Below are 13673 nucleotides of genomic sequence, written 5' to 3'. Positions count from 1 at the left end.
GGACAAGGAGGCACCACAGCTCCCAGAACCAGATGCTGGGGAAAGCAGGTATTCTTGGGACAAAGAGTTACAGTTTTAGCCATCTAAATTTTTCCCTTTTTGTGGGGGTGAAAGGAGCAATTCTTCTTCCATTCTAGAAATCTATCTCATTCTAGCTGCTGAATGTTTGGATTTTCAGATGACTAACTCTGAGCCCTCAAATCTCAGAAATTAACAGTAAGCAATTCATTTCCCAGTCCTGTCTAAGAGCTGAGCGAAAGTTCTCTGATGCTTTTTTTTTTGAAAAGCTGAAAATCTTAATTGTGGTCATGTTGATCCTTCAGAGAGAAAGCACATTGCTCCAAGTTGAAGGATCTTCTGAACAGTTTGATATCCTGCTCAAACTGGCTCTATCTCCTTGTAAGAGGTGTCTTGATAGTCCAACCATTCACACTGAAGAGTAAAGTTGAGGCAGCCCAGAATGCCACAGCCGTGCAGACAGACTTCTCTTAGCTGTAGTGTCGCCTTGGTTTCAGTGTCTCCTCCACGACTCACTGTTTGGGTGTAGGAAACACTGTTGGCAAATTCCCACGTGTCCTGTCCTTAGAGGAGCTTCTCGCAAGGTGCTTCTGCAGCCAGGCTGATGAGTACCCTGGCTTGGAGAGGCACAGCATGTATTTCACTGACCTTCCTAAATGTCTTGGAGACATAATATCCCAGGTCACAGACGGTCCTCAGCCATCTGAAGTCACCTCATCCTTTGGTAATCTTCATCCTGTTTTTTCCCTGTCTTTCCTTCTGAGACTTCTATTAGTAAGATGCTGGATGTCTAGGATTCTATAATTCTCTTTTTTCCCTTGTCATATTTTAAAATGTTTACGTTTCCTAGTTGGGGGGGGGGGGATTGTTTCCTTTTCAAGTCTATTTGTCTTTCTACTGCATTTTCCATGGGGATTTTTTGGTGAGAGAGGCTCAATGGCTGGAAGCTTTTCCATTATTATGAAAAAAAATTTAAGCAATTATTCTAGATTATTTTGACCCCTGCCCCCCGCCCGCATTTTCATGCTGACCATTGCACTCAGGGCCTTTTGTACATGTTATGCAAGCACTTTACTTCCTGTCCAGACCACCACCCACAGACCTTTGTTTTTAGTCTACAGTTGCAATACCTAGTCCTTAGATATCACTAGGGTTTGGTGTTTCATTTTGCTTTATATTTGAAATAAAATTAAGTTAATAATTTGAAAAGCACTTTTGGGCATCAGTTTTCACTTGCCTCAGCCTTTGTCACTCTGTAATCTCTTCGTCCTGCTTTCTCTCTTTAGATATCTTTGTAACAAACTGTAGGTCTGCTACTTCAAATGTAAGACGATCAGCCTGTGGGGACTTAAATGAGAATGTTAGTACAGCACAAGAGAGCTCCATAGTTGGAGGTTTCTTTAAATAGCAAGAAAATTGAGATTCACTTAAATAAATAATCAGTTATTAAATATGATAGTCTAAGAGTTTTCATGATACAGAAAGACATCTATGACTTTTTAAAAAAGATTTATTTATTTTTGTTTTATGTGCATTAGTGCTTTGCTTGAATGCATATAAGTGTGCTTGTCTGGTGCCCACAGAAGCCAGAAGAGACTGCCAGATCTCTTGGAACTGAGTCATGGGTGATTGTCAGCTACCGTGTGGGTACTGGGAACTTAATCCAGGCCCTTTGCAAGAGTATTACGTGTTCTTAATTGCTGAGTCGGTCAGCCTCTGTCTATGACATGTTAATGAGAAATTAATTACCAGGCAAATGTAATACAAGGTTTGTTTTCAGTGAATGTTGTGTATTCATGTGCAAATGTAAGAAGGTGCACACAACGTTTAGTTTCTCACCCTGGGGATGGTAACCTGACAGCCGAGGTGAGGCAGCTGGCCCACTGCTTGTAGTTTCCAACAACTTTCCTGGTTAGCAGCTGGTGATGGCTGTGACTTTAGTCTTTTGTTTCAATAGAGATACCAAATAGTATTTAAAATTTTTTCTTCTGTATTTATTTTTCTTATGTGAATGAGAACATTGAATATAATAAACTATTAAATACTAAAATAGTCATATGTAAAAGGCAGATAAATATGTTGAGGCTAGTAATTCAGTGCATTAACAGGATTCAAGGGTGACTGGTGAGGCTTTTTCTTCTTGTTTTCACTTTGAATAGCATTCTGAATCAAGCATCATTATGTATTTGAATTTTCAGTGTATTGTAGTTACACTGTTTGATGTCTCATTCTCTATCTGGACCCTAGTCTTTTAAGAATCCCATTCTGGTTCCTGTTTTCCAGATGTCTGTCTGTAATGCAGATCAATGGCTTATTGTGTTAGAGAGTAAGAATGCAGCAGTCTGGATTCATGTCCTGCTGCCACAGCAGCATCAGAGGGATGTGTAATGCTTAAAGTAGGGAAGAAACAAGGTAGCAAGTGAGAGTCTGGGCCTCCACCTTAAGGGACTGTAAAAGGAAGAGCAGGGTAAACTCCAGGAAGTGAGACTCGGGAAGACATCCAGTACTGCAGAGAACACTGGTTCTCTGTAAAGGGAAAGTAGGTAGCATTTAGCAAGACGAGCGAGGGTCTAACTTCTGCCCTTTCTCTCTCACTCTGCCCGCTTAATCAATATCTAGATGTCATTACTGAACCGTATGCATTTGAATCCCGTGAGTCCATGGTCGTAAAGGTCTGGGGGACTCCTGAGGCCCTTCCAGGGGGAAGCTGTGCCTCATCTCTTTCTCCCCAAATGCTGATATCTTGGGGGTCTTGTCTGGAATCTGTCTAAAGCATGCTTGACTCACTTGAAATGATGCAATTGCAGTGTCTGTGCTCAACATGCATCATGTTTGGTCCTTGAGTAGGTAGGGTCGATGATTCTGTTTCATTGTAGAAATTATAGAAAATGGGGTGTTAGCCTTCTGCCACCCTAAAACTGAGGATCCAGAGTCTCAGAATTGAAGCAGGATAGAAAGATGGAAAATTAAGGGGAGCTTAGAGGGAAAGGAGTCCCTCCCACTGCTAATCACAGACTCCCTAGGTGTCCCACTCTAGGCCTCTCTAGGAGGGGCAGGCGCAGAGACAGAATTGTTTATTCCTGTTGGAAAAATGAGCTGTGACCCTTGCTTTCAGCCATGTCTGTTCTTCTGAGTAGTGCCCCCCCCTCCCCCATGCTCAACCCTTGTGCTTCAGTCTGTGTTCTAATATTATTAATACCTCCCCCACCCCAGGAAGATTGACAAGAGGAAATTGCCAGGACACTGGCTACTGACCAGGAACAAAAGGCAGGATGTCACCATAGGTGAGGTAAATCAACCGTGTAGAGAAGATGGGCTGCTTCCCTGAAAGCCACAAGCATTTCAAAACTCACCAATGATGAAATAAACGTCATAGGAGTGATCATATAGCTGTTAAAAATTGAATTTATGGTAAAAAAAAAAAAAAATAAAACAAAACACCTCACTTCAAGAGAGAACTAACTCTCTGGGCCAGAGCTATTTTACTAGTGAATTTCTCCAAATATGTAAAGAAGAAAATCTACCCATTACAGTCATCACCAGAGAATGGAAGGGAAAATCTGTCAATTTATTAGCATGAAGCTGCCATTACTATTTCCAAAGCAAGAGAGAGACAGTACAAAAAAGAAAACTATAGGCCGATTTCTCTGACAAGAATGTAACTATCCTCAACAGAACAGCAAATTGAATTCAGCCAGGCATGAAGAGAAGAATACGCCATGACCCTGCACACCTTATCTGCCTGCTGCAGTATTTGAAAGTAAATCAGTGTATAACCTACCTTGTTAACTGTCTGGGGGGAAAGTCATATGCTCATATCAGCAGATAGCTCCCCTTCTGGAAACAAACAACTCACCACCCTCCTTACCACCAACCACACACATTCACACAAAGTAGAAAGAAACTTGCACCTCTGAAAGGGATGTGTAAGCATCCAGCAGCCACCACCATAGTCAACGGGAGGAGACTTTGAGCCTCAGAGAGAAGTTAAGGCAGTTATGTCACAGTGGTGCACACTGACAGCCCCAGCAGCTTGTACACTGAGGCTCATGTGAGCCCAGGTGGTCAAGACAAGCATGGGCCAGCCACATGGTGAGACTTGTCTCCAAAAGAAAGATGGGAAAGAAAAGGCAGGCAAAGAAAGAGGAAAGAAGGAGAGAGGGAAGGGAGAGAAGGGGAAGGAAAAGAAAAAGGCAGCAGGGTGGAGTGCCTGAAGGAGGCTGCAGCAGGCAGTGTTGCAAGGAGAGAAGGCTAGGGGTCAAGGCTGAAAGCAGCAGCAGCCTTAGCTTTCTTTGGTGTGTAAACCATCCGTTTGCTGTCTGCTGCTTGCCCACATCCACTTTACCTTTGAGGACTGATGGATGAAGATGGCTTTTCCGCATGTTCACCTCTGTGCATTCAACAGCTGTACCTATAGATTTCTCCTTTTATTCTATTTATGTAACTTTCTGATTTTCCTTTTCCTTCATTGAAGCTCCAAGGTTCCTGTGTCTACTGTTGTCTATACTACTGTTGCAGCTGCCCATTAAAGACAGGGCTTATGAAGCCCCTGGCTGAGGTCTGTATGACCATAGGCAGGGTTCTGTGCCGCAGGGCTCTTACAACTTGCCTTTTTTTTTCTTTTTTCTTTTTTCTTTTTTTTTTCTTTTCGAGGCCCTGGCCAACATTAGTGCATTAGCTTTCACACATAAAGGCTCAAGAGTGTGATCCCCTACAGACAGCAACGGGGCAGAACTCCCAGTGTGACAATTAAAAACCACTTGATCTTCATTTCAAGAGCTAATTGTCTTTGTTACAAAAAAGGTTGAACAAACCATTTGATCGGTCACTGGAGGGTTGTCTGGCCCGGAGAATGCACACGTTCTGGGACCGTTGGCTCTCCTGCTAAGCACTTTTTAATGTGCTGCTTGAATTGACACAAAGCAGCACAGTCTCGGTCCACAGTCAACTTCAGAAAGATTTTCACCCCTGGGAAAGAATTTTCTCCAAAGAATAAAATTCCAAGTGAATGTAAATGTCCTAATGTGAGACAGGATATAAATAAGACACCCAGGGAAGGAAATCAGCTGGTGACAGTGACTTCTCCTAGTTCAAGTGTGGCCCAGCCTCACAGCTCCCTGGTGACAGAAAGGCTCTCCTCCACCCTTGCCTGCTCCTTTAGTGTCCCCGCCTTGATTTCCATCCTTGGGCTGATGCTGGGCACCCTGCAGCATGCTCTGGCAACGCTGCCCTTTCTCACTCAGCACACACTTAGAATGGCGAAAGACTGAATCCTAGTTGAACCCAGGCTGAATAGTGGGTTTTATGATTACCGGGGAAAAGGTGGGGCAATGAAGAGCCATGTGTCGTGATCAGATGTAGGTCTTTTATTTTACAGTAAAACAATGACATCACAGTTGGCTCTTTAACATGCACCAGGAATCAACTTAAACATCCTGTGTTTGTAGCATATTTAGTTCTCCACAAGCCGGAGGATGGGACTGTTGCAGAGTAACCCTGAGGTTAGGCCAGTTCCTAAGGAAATGTTTGCAGGTATAAGGCAAGACCTGAAGTCCAGTGCCACTGGCTAGGTTCTAGGCAGGCTGGTGTGCACTGAGGTTCTGTTCTACCTGCTGTTGGGTACCCAGTACCATCAGCAAGCAGGCAGGAAGAAACTGGAGAACTCCTGGCTAGGTCCCATCTTGTAATGGCTGGCAAACAGCCCTTGTCAGAAGGCAAGAGAATTTTGCTTGTATAGTTTTAAGAAATTCAGAAAGAAGATACATGTTAATTAGGTTTTAAACATATGAAAATAATATTTTGAAGAAAGTAATGAGTATTGTGTATCAGCTAATCAATCGGGAGAAAATATGGCCCAGCCAGGAATGCAAGCAGGGCTGGAGCTGGGAGGAAGCAGGTCCTGCCAGCAGGGCTGGAGCTGGGAAGGTCCAGGAGATGAGTCCCAGTGGCTCTGTTCCAGAGCTCCGTGATCCAGCCAGCTTGCCCTCCAGCTCATACACGTATGCTGCTGTTCTCCAGAATAACTGGATGACTATATAACTAAAGACAACTGCTTTGTACAGGAGCCTACAGGCTGGCATGTGTTACCACAGGACCTCATAGGGAGGGACAGTCCAGAGATGAATTTCTGACCCAGGTTTCTTGACACCATGATGGAGTATCTGCTGCATTTTATTTAAATGGGAGAAGGTGAAGAGGAGGGAGTCATACTGCACAAGAGAATTTCCTTAAGAACCTGTCTTTGTTTTGTGAGGTTAGATGAGCATGGCTCTGGAGGTGGTGGTGGCTGTGGGAGTAGGCGGCCTGACTTACTGAACATCCTTTTCTTTACGTAGTATGAGCCCAGAGGACCTGGTCGGCCCTTGTACCAAAGAAGAATCTCATCTAGCTCAGCCCAGCCTTGTGTGGAAGAGGCAAGCACTCCCCAAGACAGCCTGGCTCAGGGCAAAGAACCGCAGGACCACAGCAACCCGCCTGCCTTCAGCTTCCCAGCCCCCGAGTCCTGGGCCAACACCACCTCATCTGCCCCCTACCAGAACATTCCGTGCAATGGATCCAGCAGGACAAGTCAGCCCAGAGAGTTGATAGGTAAGATGAATGGTGAGTTTCCAGAAAGCTGTGACTTTTACTCCTCAGCACCTGAATACATATGTGGCACTTTCCCATCAGTCCTGCCCACGTTCGAATTGCTCAAAAGCCACTGTGTGTTCTTGCAAGGATGTGTGGGTGTGGGTGTGCTCTCTCCCCCCCCCCCATATAATACAGTGTTATTTAAATTTCAAAAGATTGGAAACAAGCTAAGTGTTGATCGATGGTAACACTGGGACCAAGTTTTAAAGACCTTGCAAGTCAGGTGGTAGAAAATGTGATGCTTAGCTCTGTCTCCTCTCATTAATTCATGTTCAAGTAGAATGTGAGGGCTAGGTGTGTTGTGCACACCTGCACCCAGCACAGGGCAGGCTGAGGAGGGTCAGGAGTTCAAAGTCAGCCTGAGCTACACAGCAAGGTTGTCTTGGAAAAAAACTAAAATGTTCCAATGCAAATGTGTTACAAGAAAGGACAGTGGCTGTTACAGGCATGTTCTGTGAACAGCGCATTCCTGCAGATACAGGCATGTTCTGTGAACAGCACATTCCTGCAGATACAGGCATGTTCTGGTTCACAGTAACCCAACCACACACCTTCCGACCCTGCTGACGTGTGGTGTCTGCTCCTGTGGGCATGGGTGTTCTTTTATGGTGTTTCTTCATGAGAGGGGTTTAAAGTGTGTTGTGGTTTCACATCCTGTGACAAAGTTATGCATGCTTGGCCTGTCTGCCCTTGGGCTTATTCTCCTGCAGACGGAGGAGCCCATGCATTCTTGCGCAGGCTGTGCCCCTGGTTCAACCTGTCGCTGTTCTCTGCTTGTAGCTCCACCCAAGACTGTCAAACCCCCTGAGGATCAGCTGAAGCCGGACAGTGGGGAGGTGTCCAGTTCCTTCAACTACTCGGTGCTGCAGCACCTTGGCCAGTTCCCACCCCTCATGCCCAACAAGCAGATAGCAGAGTCTGCCAACAGCAGCAGCCAGCAGAGCCCAGCAGGGAACAAGCCCGCCATGTCCTACGCCAGCGCACTGCGGGCCCCGCCTAAGCCCAGGCCGCCACCAGAGCAGGCTAAGAAGGGCAGCGACCCGCTGTCCCTGTTCCAGGAGCTCAGCCTGGGCAGCAGTCCGGGCAGCAATGGCTTCTACTCCTACTTCAAGTGACCCCGCCCTCGCTCTTCTCAGAGAATGTGCAGTTCCTGTTCAATCTGCAGGATTGAGGTGGCGGCTCTGTCTGCGTGCAACCCTCCATAATGTTCACCGCGCTCTCAGTCCCCTTGCTGCTAGACCTGCGCCTACGTTTAAAAGTATATTCCATTATTTTGCATTTTTGATGTGAGTCAGAATTTTGACAGCTTTTATGTAGAATAAAATATTTTTAAATTTGTGTATTGTTACATATGTTTGCATCAAGGTAGCGGCTAAGAGGTTAACTGTGCAACTATAAAAAAAGAAAAAAGTTTGTCTAAAATGTATTTAAAAAGAAAAAAATCATTAAGTAGCATTTACATTTATTCAATAATATTACCACATGCTGGGTTTCTGTACCAGAAATGGCCAGTTGATGTACAAATGTATGTTATTTTTGCTTAAATTTAGTTAAAAATTTTTTTAAAAAATAAAGGGGCAGCATCTTCTAAATCCCTTATCTTTTTTTTTTTTTTTTTTTTTTTTTTTAATGACAGGATGCTGCATTCTAAAACTTCCAGAGTTTTAGACTATCTGTGACATGCTGTTCTCTCCGTCAGCATAGGGTAGAGGTCAAGGCCTTCTTTGCCCCGTATTCTGCATGCCACTGGGTTTTGAAATGTGAAAGAGAAAAAAAGAAGAAAAAAAAAAAAAAGAAAAAAAAGAAAAAGCAAAGCAAACCCCAGTGGCTTAGTTGGTTTTGTTTGTTTCTGACAAGCAAGACTTCCAGCTTGTTTTTGACATTGAGTTGAGTGTTTTTTGTTTTTTTTTTTTTTAAACAAATCATGAAGCTGAAGCATTTTTAGGATTGTTGGTGCTTAGTAGACTTGATAACTATTTTAAAACTGCGTGAATTTAGTGAAAAATCTTTTTTCTCACCCTGCATGTGTAAGTGTTCATAGCCTGCTCCTCCAGGGCAGAAAGACCTGTGCCGACTAAAGGTTTGGGTTTCTTTTCCTCCAGTAAAAATTTTGGTACATTATTTGATGTTTACATTAAGATAATGACATTACACATGGCAATTCTAAGATCTTTCTAATTGTTTGTTTGAGGGATATCATTAAAGGAAAAAAATGGTCAAAAATTGATGAAAATCTAGGGTATGTTTCAGATCCTCTGAATCTTCAGAAATTCCCCCTTGAACTCATTAGAAATATGAAATTTAAGCAGCTGTCTGCAGAGGGCCACAGCCTGCCAGTTGTTTTGAATGAACGTTGAAGCAAGAGGCTGCCCTCTTCATGTGTTCTTTAACACATCTGAAGCAATGAATGTCCTTTGTCATTTCCTCATCCCGTAGCTAATTTTATATTTCTGAGAAATCTTGAGACTACAATATATCTTTTTTTTTTCTTTTTAAACTAAGATGAGTCCAGGGGATATTTCAAAAGAGCCCGACTTTCCTGGCGATCACTCAAGCATAGTTTTCTGGAAGACTTTTTAATGGAACATTTTAAGACGGGTTGGAAGTGGCAAGGAGTGAGCAGAATTAGTCTGTGTGACTAGAAGTTAGTCTTTGGTGGCCAGCCATGGGCCCCTGTAACCTCACACGGTGTGGGATTAAAGGCTGCGTTAGTTAAGGGGTAGCAAACTCTAGTACCGATGATACAGCCCCTCAGATTCAGTTCTCCTTTGTGCTCAGGTCTGAGCTACTGGAACCTGGCTTCCTGTCTCAGGCTACGCGCCTCTTTTGAGCGGCCAGATGTGGACCCACAGACTAAAGTGGTGTTGATGGATAGTACAGATCATAGCAGGGACAGGGATCCGGTGAGCCAGGACACCATCACATGCTAGCATGTTTCAGGCCGAACGAGACAGCTTTTGCCACAGGTCTCTGTTTTCTAACTCTGTGCCCAGTTGAGAAGTAGGACTCAACCATGATAAGGCTTCTATGTCCCACCGGTGATAGCTCCCACGCCCACACATTCAGACACACAGGACAGCAGTACATGCCAGGCAAGAGTTCAGAACCATTTTGCTAATTCAGACAGAACTATACTGTCAGTTTTCGGGTCACCTCACGCCAGGAGATCATTGCCTACTTTTCTGGTTTTCATACTTGAACCTTTAAAAAAAATCAGTTTTTAAATTATTTATATTTAGTTAGAGTCACATGTACACCCTATCATCTTATATAAGACACTGACGGTGGGACCCTCTGGATGAGGAACCCGTCAGGTTGCAGTGACATTCTCAACGTGGCTATGTCTAAATGACACTAGCTACTTACTACTTGACCACTCTGTTGCAAATGTCGGAGCGTTCCCATCTCTTTCTTTTTTCCTCAGCTAGTTGAGGGTTTGTGTCCGTGGCTTCACGTTCTGGTTAGAGTACCTATTTTAACCCGGCTCCCTCCTTCCCGGCGGTACTCCTCTCTTCCCGTCCAGCCTCTAAGGAGCCCGTTACATACGCCCAGCATCTTGTAACAGTCAACAGCAAGACCTTACCGGGAAGAGCCATGGCGAGCTCTCGCTGGCTGATGTTTGCAGTTTACCCCAGTAGCATCAGCAGGGTTAGTCAGCCTCATGGAAGTAGCTTACTTCTTTGATTAGATTCATCTTTAGAGTTCAGATGGAACATATATACATATGTGTGTGTATATATGTGTTTGTTTACATACATAAGCACACATTTTTTTTTTTTTTTAAAGAAAACTTGATAGGTCTGTTAGGTAGGTCCTTTCCCCCTGAGGTTATTTTATGATTTTCTTTCATTTCTTCCTTCTTTTCTATCTGAGGCGTTTCCTTGTCCTTGCCAGGACTGGCTTTAGCCATTGCAGTACAATTTGAGTTGTTTTCTTTCCTCCCTTTCTCTCCTTCCTTTCTTTTCCAGTTCTTTTAGGTGATAATTCAGAGTATTCATGCTAAGTTTGCTCCCCCACCCCAGACCTGATCCTCTCTTGATCTAAAAATAAATTCCTGATGAGATTTGATAAACCTCATTCACTGTATCATGGGTATTTTCTGGTGTTTTTCTCAAAGCAGTCCATTCTGGCTCTGCCATTACTCGTCACAATATCTTGTCCTTAACCAGTCAGTAGTTAATTATTGATCATTGAGACTAAGTATCTCAGTCTTCCCGTCTTCACACAGACATGCTCTCCGTCTGGGTCATCTTGTGTGAGGAGAACAAAACGATCCGATGTGGCTTCTTTTTCTTTTGTTTTGTTCTAATCAAGATTCTAGGATGGGCTGGGCAGCAGTGGTGCACACCTTTAGTCCCAGCACTTGGGAGGCAGAGGCAGGCGGATTTCTGAGTTCGAGGCCAACCTGGTCTACAGAGTGAGCTCTAGGATAACCAGGGCTACACAGAGAAATCCTATCTCAAAAAACCTAAAAAAGAAAAAAAAAATGATTTTAGGATGAGTTCAGGTTTGATCTAAGCATCAGCTGTTCCTTTCTGTCCAGAGAGCTTCAGGGTAAGTAAGCAGAAATCTTAAGGAATAAGCATTACCCAATTAAATGTGGCAGTCTCTAGAGCCTATTGATTGAGGAGGTTTTCTTCATTCTGAAGGCATTGAAGTCCCGAGGAAGCTAATTGTGTCTTTTTAACCTTGAGCTCATAGGTTATGTTAACGTTGCTGTGGTGTAGGTGATGGTTCTAACTTTGGTATGTTTCATTTTGAGAGCAAAGCTGAAAACAGAGAAGAATGTATCTCTAGCCACTGTGACTGTGAGTCAGGGTGTTGAGAACAATTTTAGGTTAAATCTGAGTATTCCCACGATAGTCATGGTAAAAGTTAGGTTTCCTGAACTAGTTGATGTTTTGTTTTGTTTTTTAAAGGAGATGCCCATGAGCGAAAGAATCATTGCATAGTGGAGAGTTTTATTAATAGAAAAATTCTATTAATTAAAACTTCCATATAGTAAAACATACAGATTACTGCTTTAAAATATTATCTAGGCCGTCTGTCCCTCCCCACCCACCTCTCTACCCCCTTACAGTTAGACTTGTCTTTTCTCAGTAAGTAGATACTGTTTTGTTCTTGCCTTTCCCCTAACGTTGAAAACCCTGCTCCTAATTGCCCTGTGTGTCTGCTTGCATCTGGGTGCAGGTATCTTGGTAGATCTGACTTGTCATCCGATCGGTACTCAGACTGCCCAGAACTTAGAGGAAAGGTGAATGATGCTTCAGCTTGTCCTCCCTGTTGAGAGCATCACTGGTGTGTCTCTCACATCATGATGCCCAGAGTCGCCGTCATACAGGTCTTCAGAGCCATCCACTACATCAGCCCTTTCTGTTTCCCCCTGACCAGACAGTGAAGCTGCTAAGTTCACACTTGTCAGGTTTTATCCCCAAGTCCAAGACCACAGAAGGAGGGGATTTTTACTAAAGTTTAGCATCTCAATAAAACATCAGAAAGTGGCATTACAGCGTCAACTCTAAGCTAGGATATCAGGTCAAACAATTTTTTTAAAGTTTTAGTGTAGCATTCAGGTATTTCGAACCTACTGAAAATACCTACTTTAGAGTCATCTTTAACGAAACCCTCATTGTTTTTGTTTTGTTTTGTTTTGTTTTTTTAAAAAAAAGCTTTGTGTAAGGGAGGTACATAACCGAAGACTCTAGACTTAGACTTAGGAGCTGCTGTTGTGTTCCAGCCCATTTAGCCAGTGGTAAAGCCTGAGCTTTGGAAACGAGTTTCAAGAGAAAGCCCACAGGTCCTGTGGTTACAGCCATCAGAGTGGTAGACCAGATTTTACTTGCAATTGGTGTAACAGAGAGATTTTATTTTGATACAAATATTAAACATAAAGCATAGTAAGTTTTATATAATTCTATGAGTTCATTAAACAATATTATGAGATTTTCAGTATGTTTTTTGGGGGGGGTCTTTTTGGCTATTTCTACCTCATATGAGGTCTCTTCTGTACTTTATTTAGTATTATACTAGCATGTGGTTGCCTGCCTTAGGATGATGTACGGGAAGGGAGATCAATATTACCTTTTAAGAAAAATTTTGATTTTTATGGAATAATTGTTTTAATATTTTAATGTTTGAAACTGAAGGGGGTTAAGGGTGGCAAATTATATACAGCGGTAACTATTTACAAAACTATCATATATTAAGATTCTAGAATTGTGAGCAAGATCAAGATATAAAAAAAAAAAAAAGGAAAAAAAAAAGTGACTATGAAGCTGAATCTGGCCTCAGTTTTCCCTGGCTGGGTTGTTGAGTGGGTTGTTGAAGTATATATAGATTGCCACTGCCAGGGTGGCCGCCACAGCCGTCCAGGGAGCCCACTCTGAAGACTGCTGGTCTAGAGAGAGTCATGGGGGTGGGGGGGCGTTCATCTCTTTATTTACTCTTGGGCCATTTTAATCATCCTGGCACAAGTGGCCCTTTGGTGGAGAGAGCTCTCTCTGCCTTTGGGGTCTCTGCTGCTCCTCATTAGGGTGCAGGGGCGCTCTCATTTCTAGAGTGAGTTTGTTGTTAGCGACACAGCTGCCTGGCTGTTGCTTGGAAGCTGTGCATTTGTGGGATGTGCTTAGAGCTGACCTCATCCCTCCACATGGAGACATAATTGTGGAAAGAAGCCATCGGATGCCCCGAGAGTATACTTGCACTTGTCCAGGCTCTTAGTGCAGGAGTCCCGGTCCTACGGTGGCAGTGACTTGGGGCATCGGAAACATTAGATAGTCCCCAATTAATGGAGCCTATAGTTTTTAATCTTTTTTTTTTTTTCCTTCTTCTGTATGTGTGTTGGGGCAGGGGCAAAGGATTTACCTTTGTGTTATATGTTTCTCAGGTTAACAAAGTTATTTTGGGTTCTCTGCCATGCCTGCAGGTGTTAGGGATAGCCTGGGTGTTGTGTGTGGCAGGAAAGAAGCAATTGTTTCTGATTCTCTAGCTACCTTGAGCTTGCGGAAGAGTTGAGGGGGAACACG

At 43.5% G+C, this 13673-nt stretch overlaps 1 protein-coding gene across 7 annotated transcripts in view; it reads left to right on the top strand.

The window, feature by feature from the left end:
* Positions 1 to 7986, top strand: part of Helz (helicase with zinc finger) — a 131277-nt gene extending 123291 nt beyond the window's left edge. For all 7 annotated transcript variants that reach the window (XM_076935571.1, XM_076935575.1, XM_076935574.1 and 4 more), the window contains 2 exons: positions 6354 to 6606; positions 7429 to 7986. In XM_076935571.1, the coding sequence (XP_076791686.1) occupies positions 6354 to 6606; positions 7429 to 7763 (588 nt within the window). In that variant the 3' untranslated portion in view covers positions 7764 to 7986. The remainder of the gene's footprint in view (positions 1 to 6353; positions 6607 to 7428) is intronic.
* The last annotated feature ends 5687 nt before the right edge of the window (positions 7987 to 13673 follow it).

The sequence above is a fragment of the Arvicanthis niloticus genome, chromosome 6 (genome assembly GCF_011762505.2).
Source record: "Arvicanthis niloticus isolate mArvNil1 chromosome 6, mArvNil1.pat.X, whole genome shotgun sequence".
NCBI lineage: Eukaryota > Metazoa > Chordata > Mammalia > Rodentia > Muridae > Arvicanthis > Arvicanthis niloticus.
This window is presented reverse-complemented; position numbering and strand designations above follow the sequence as displayed.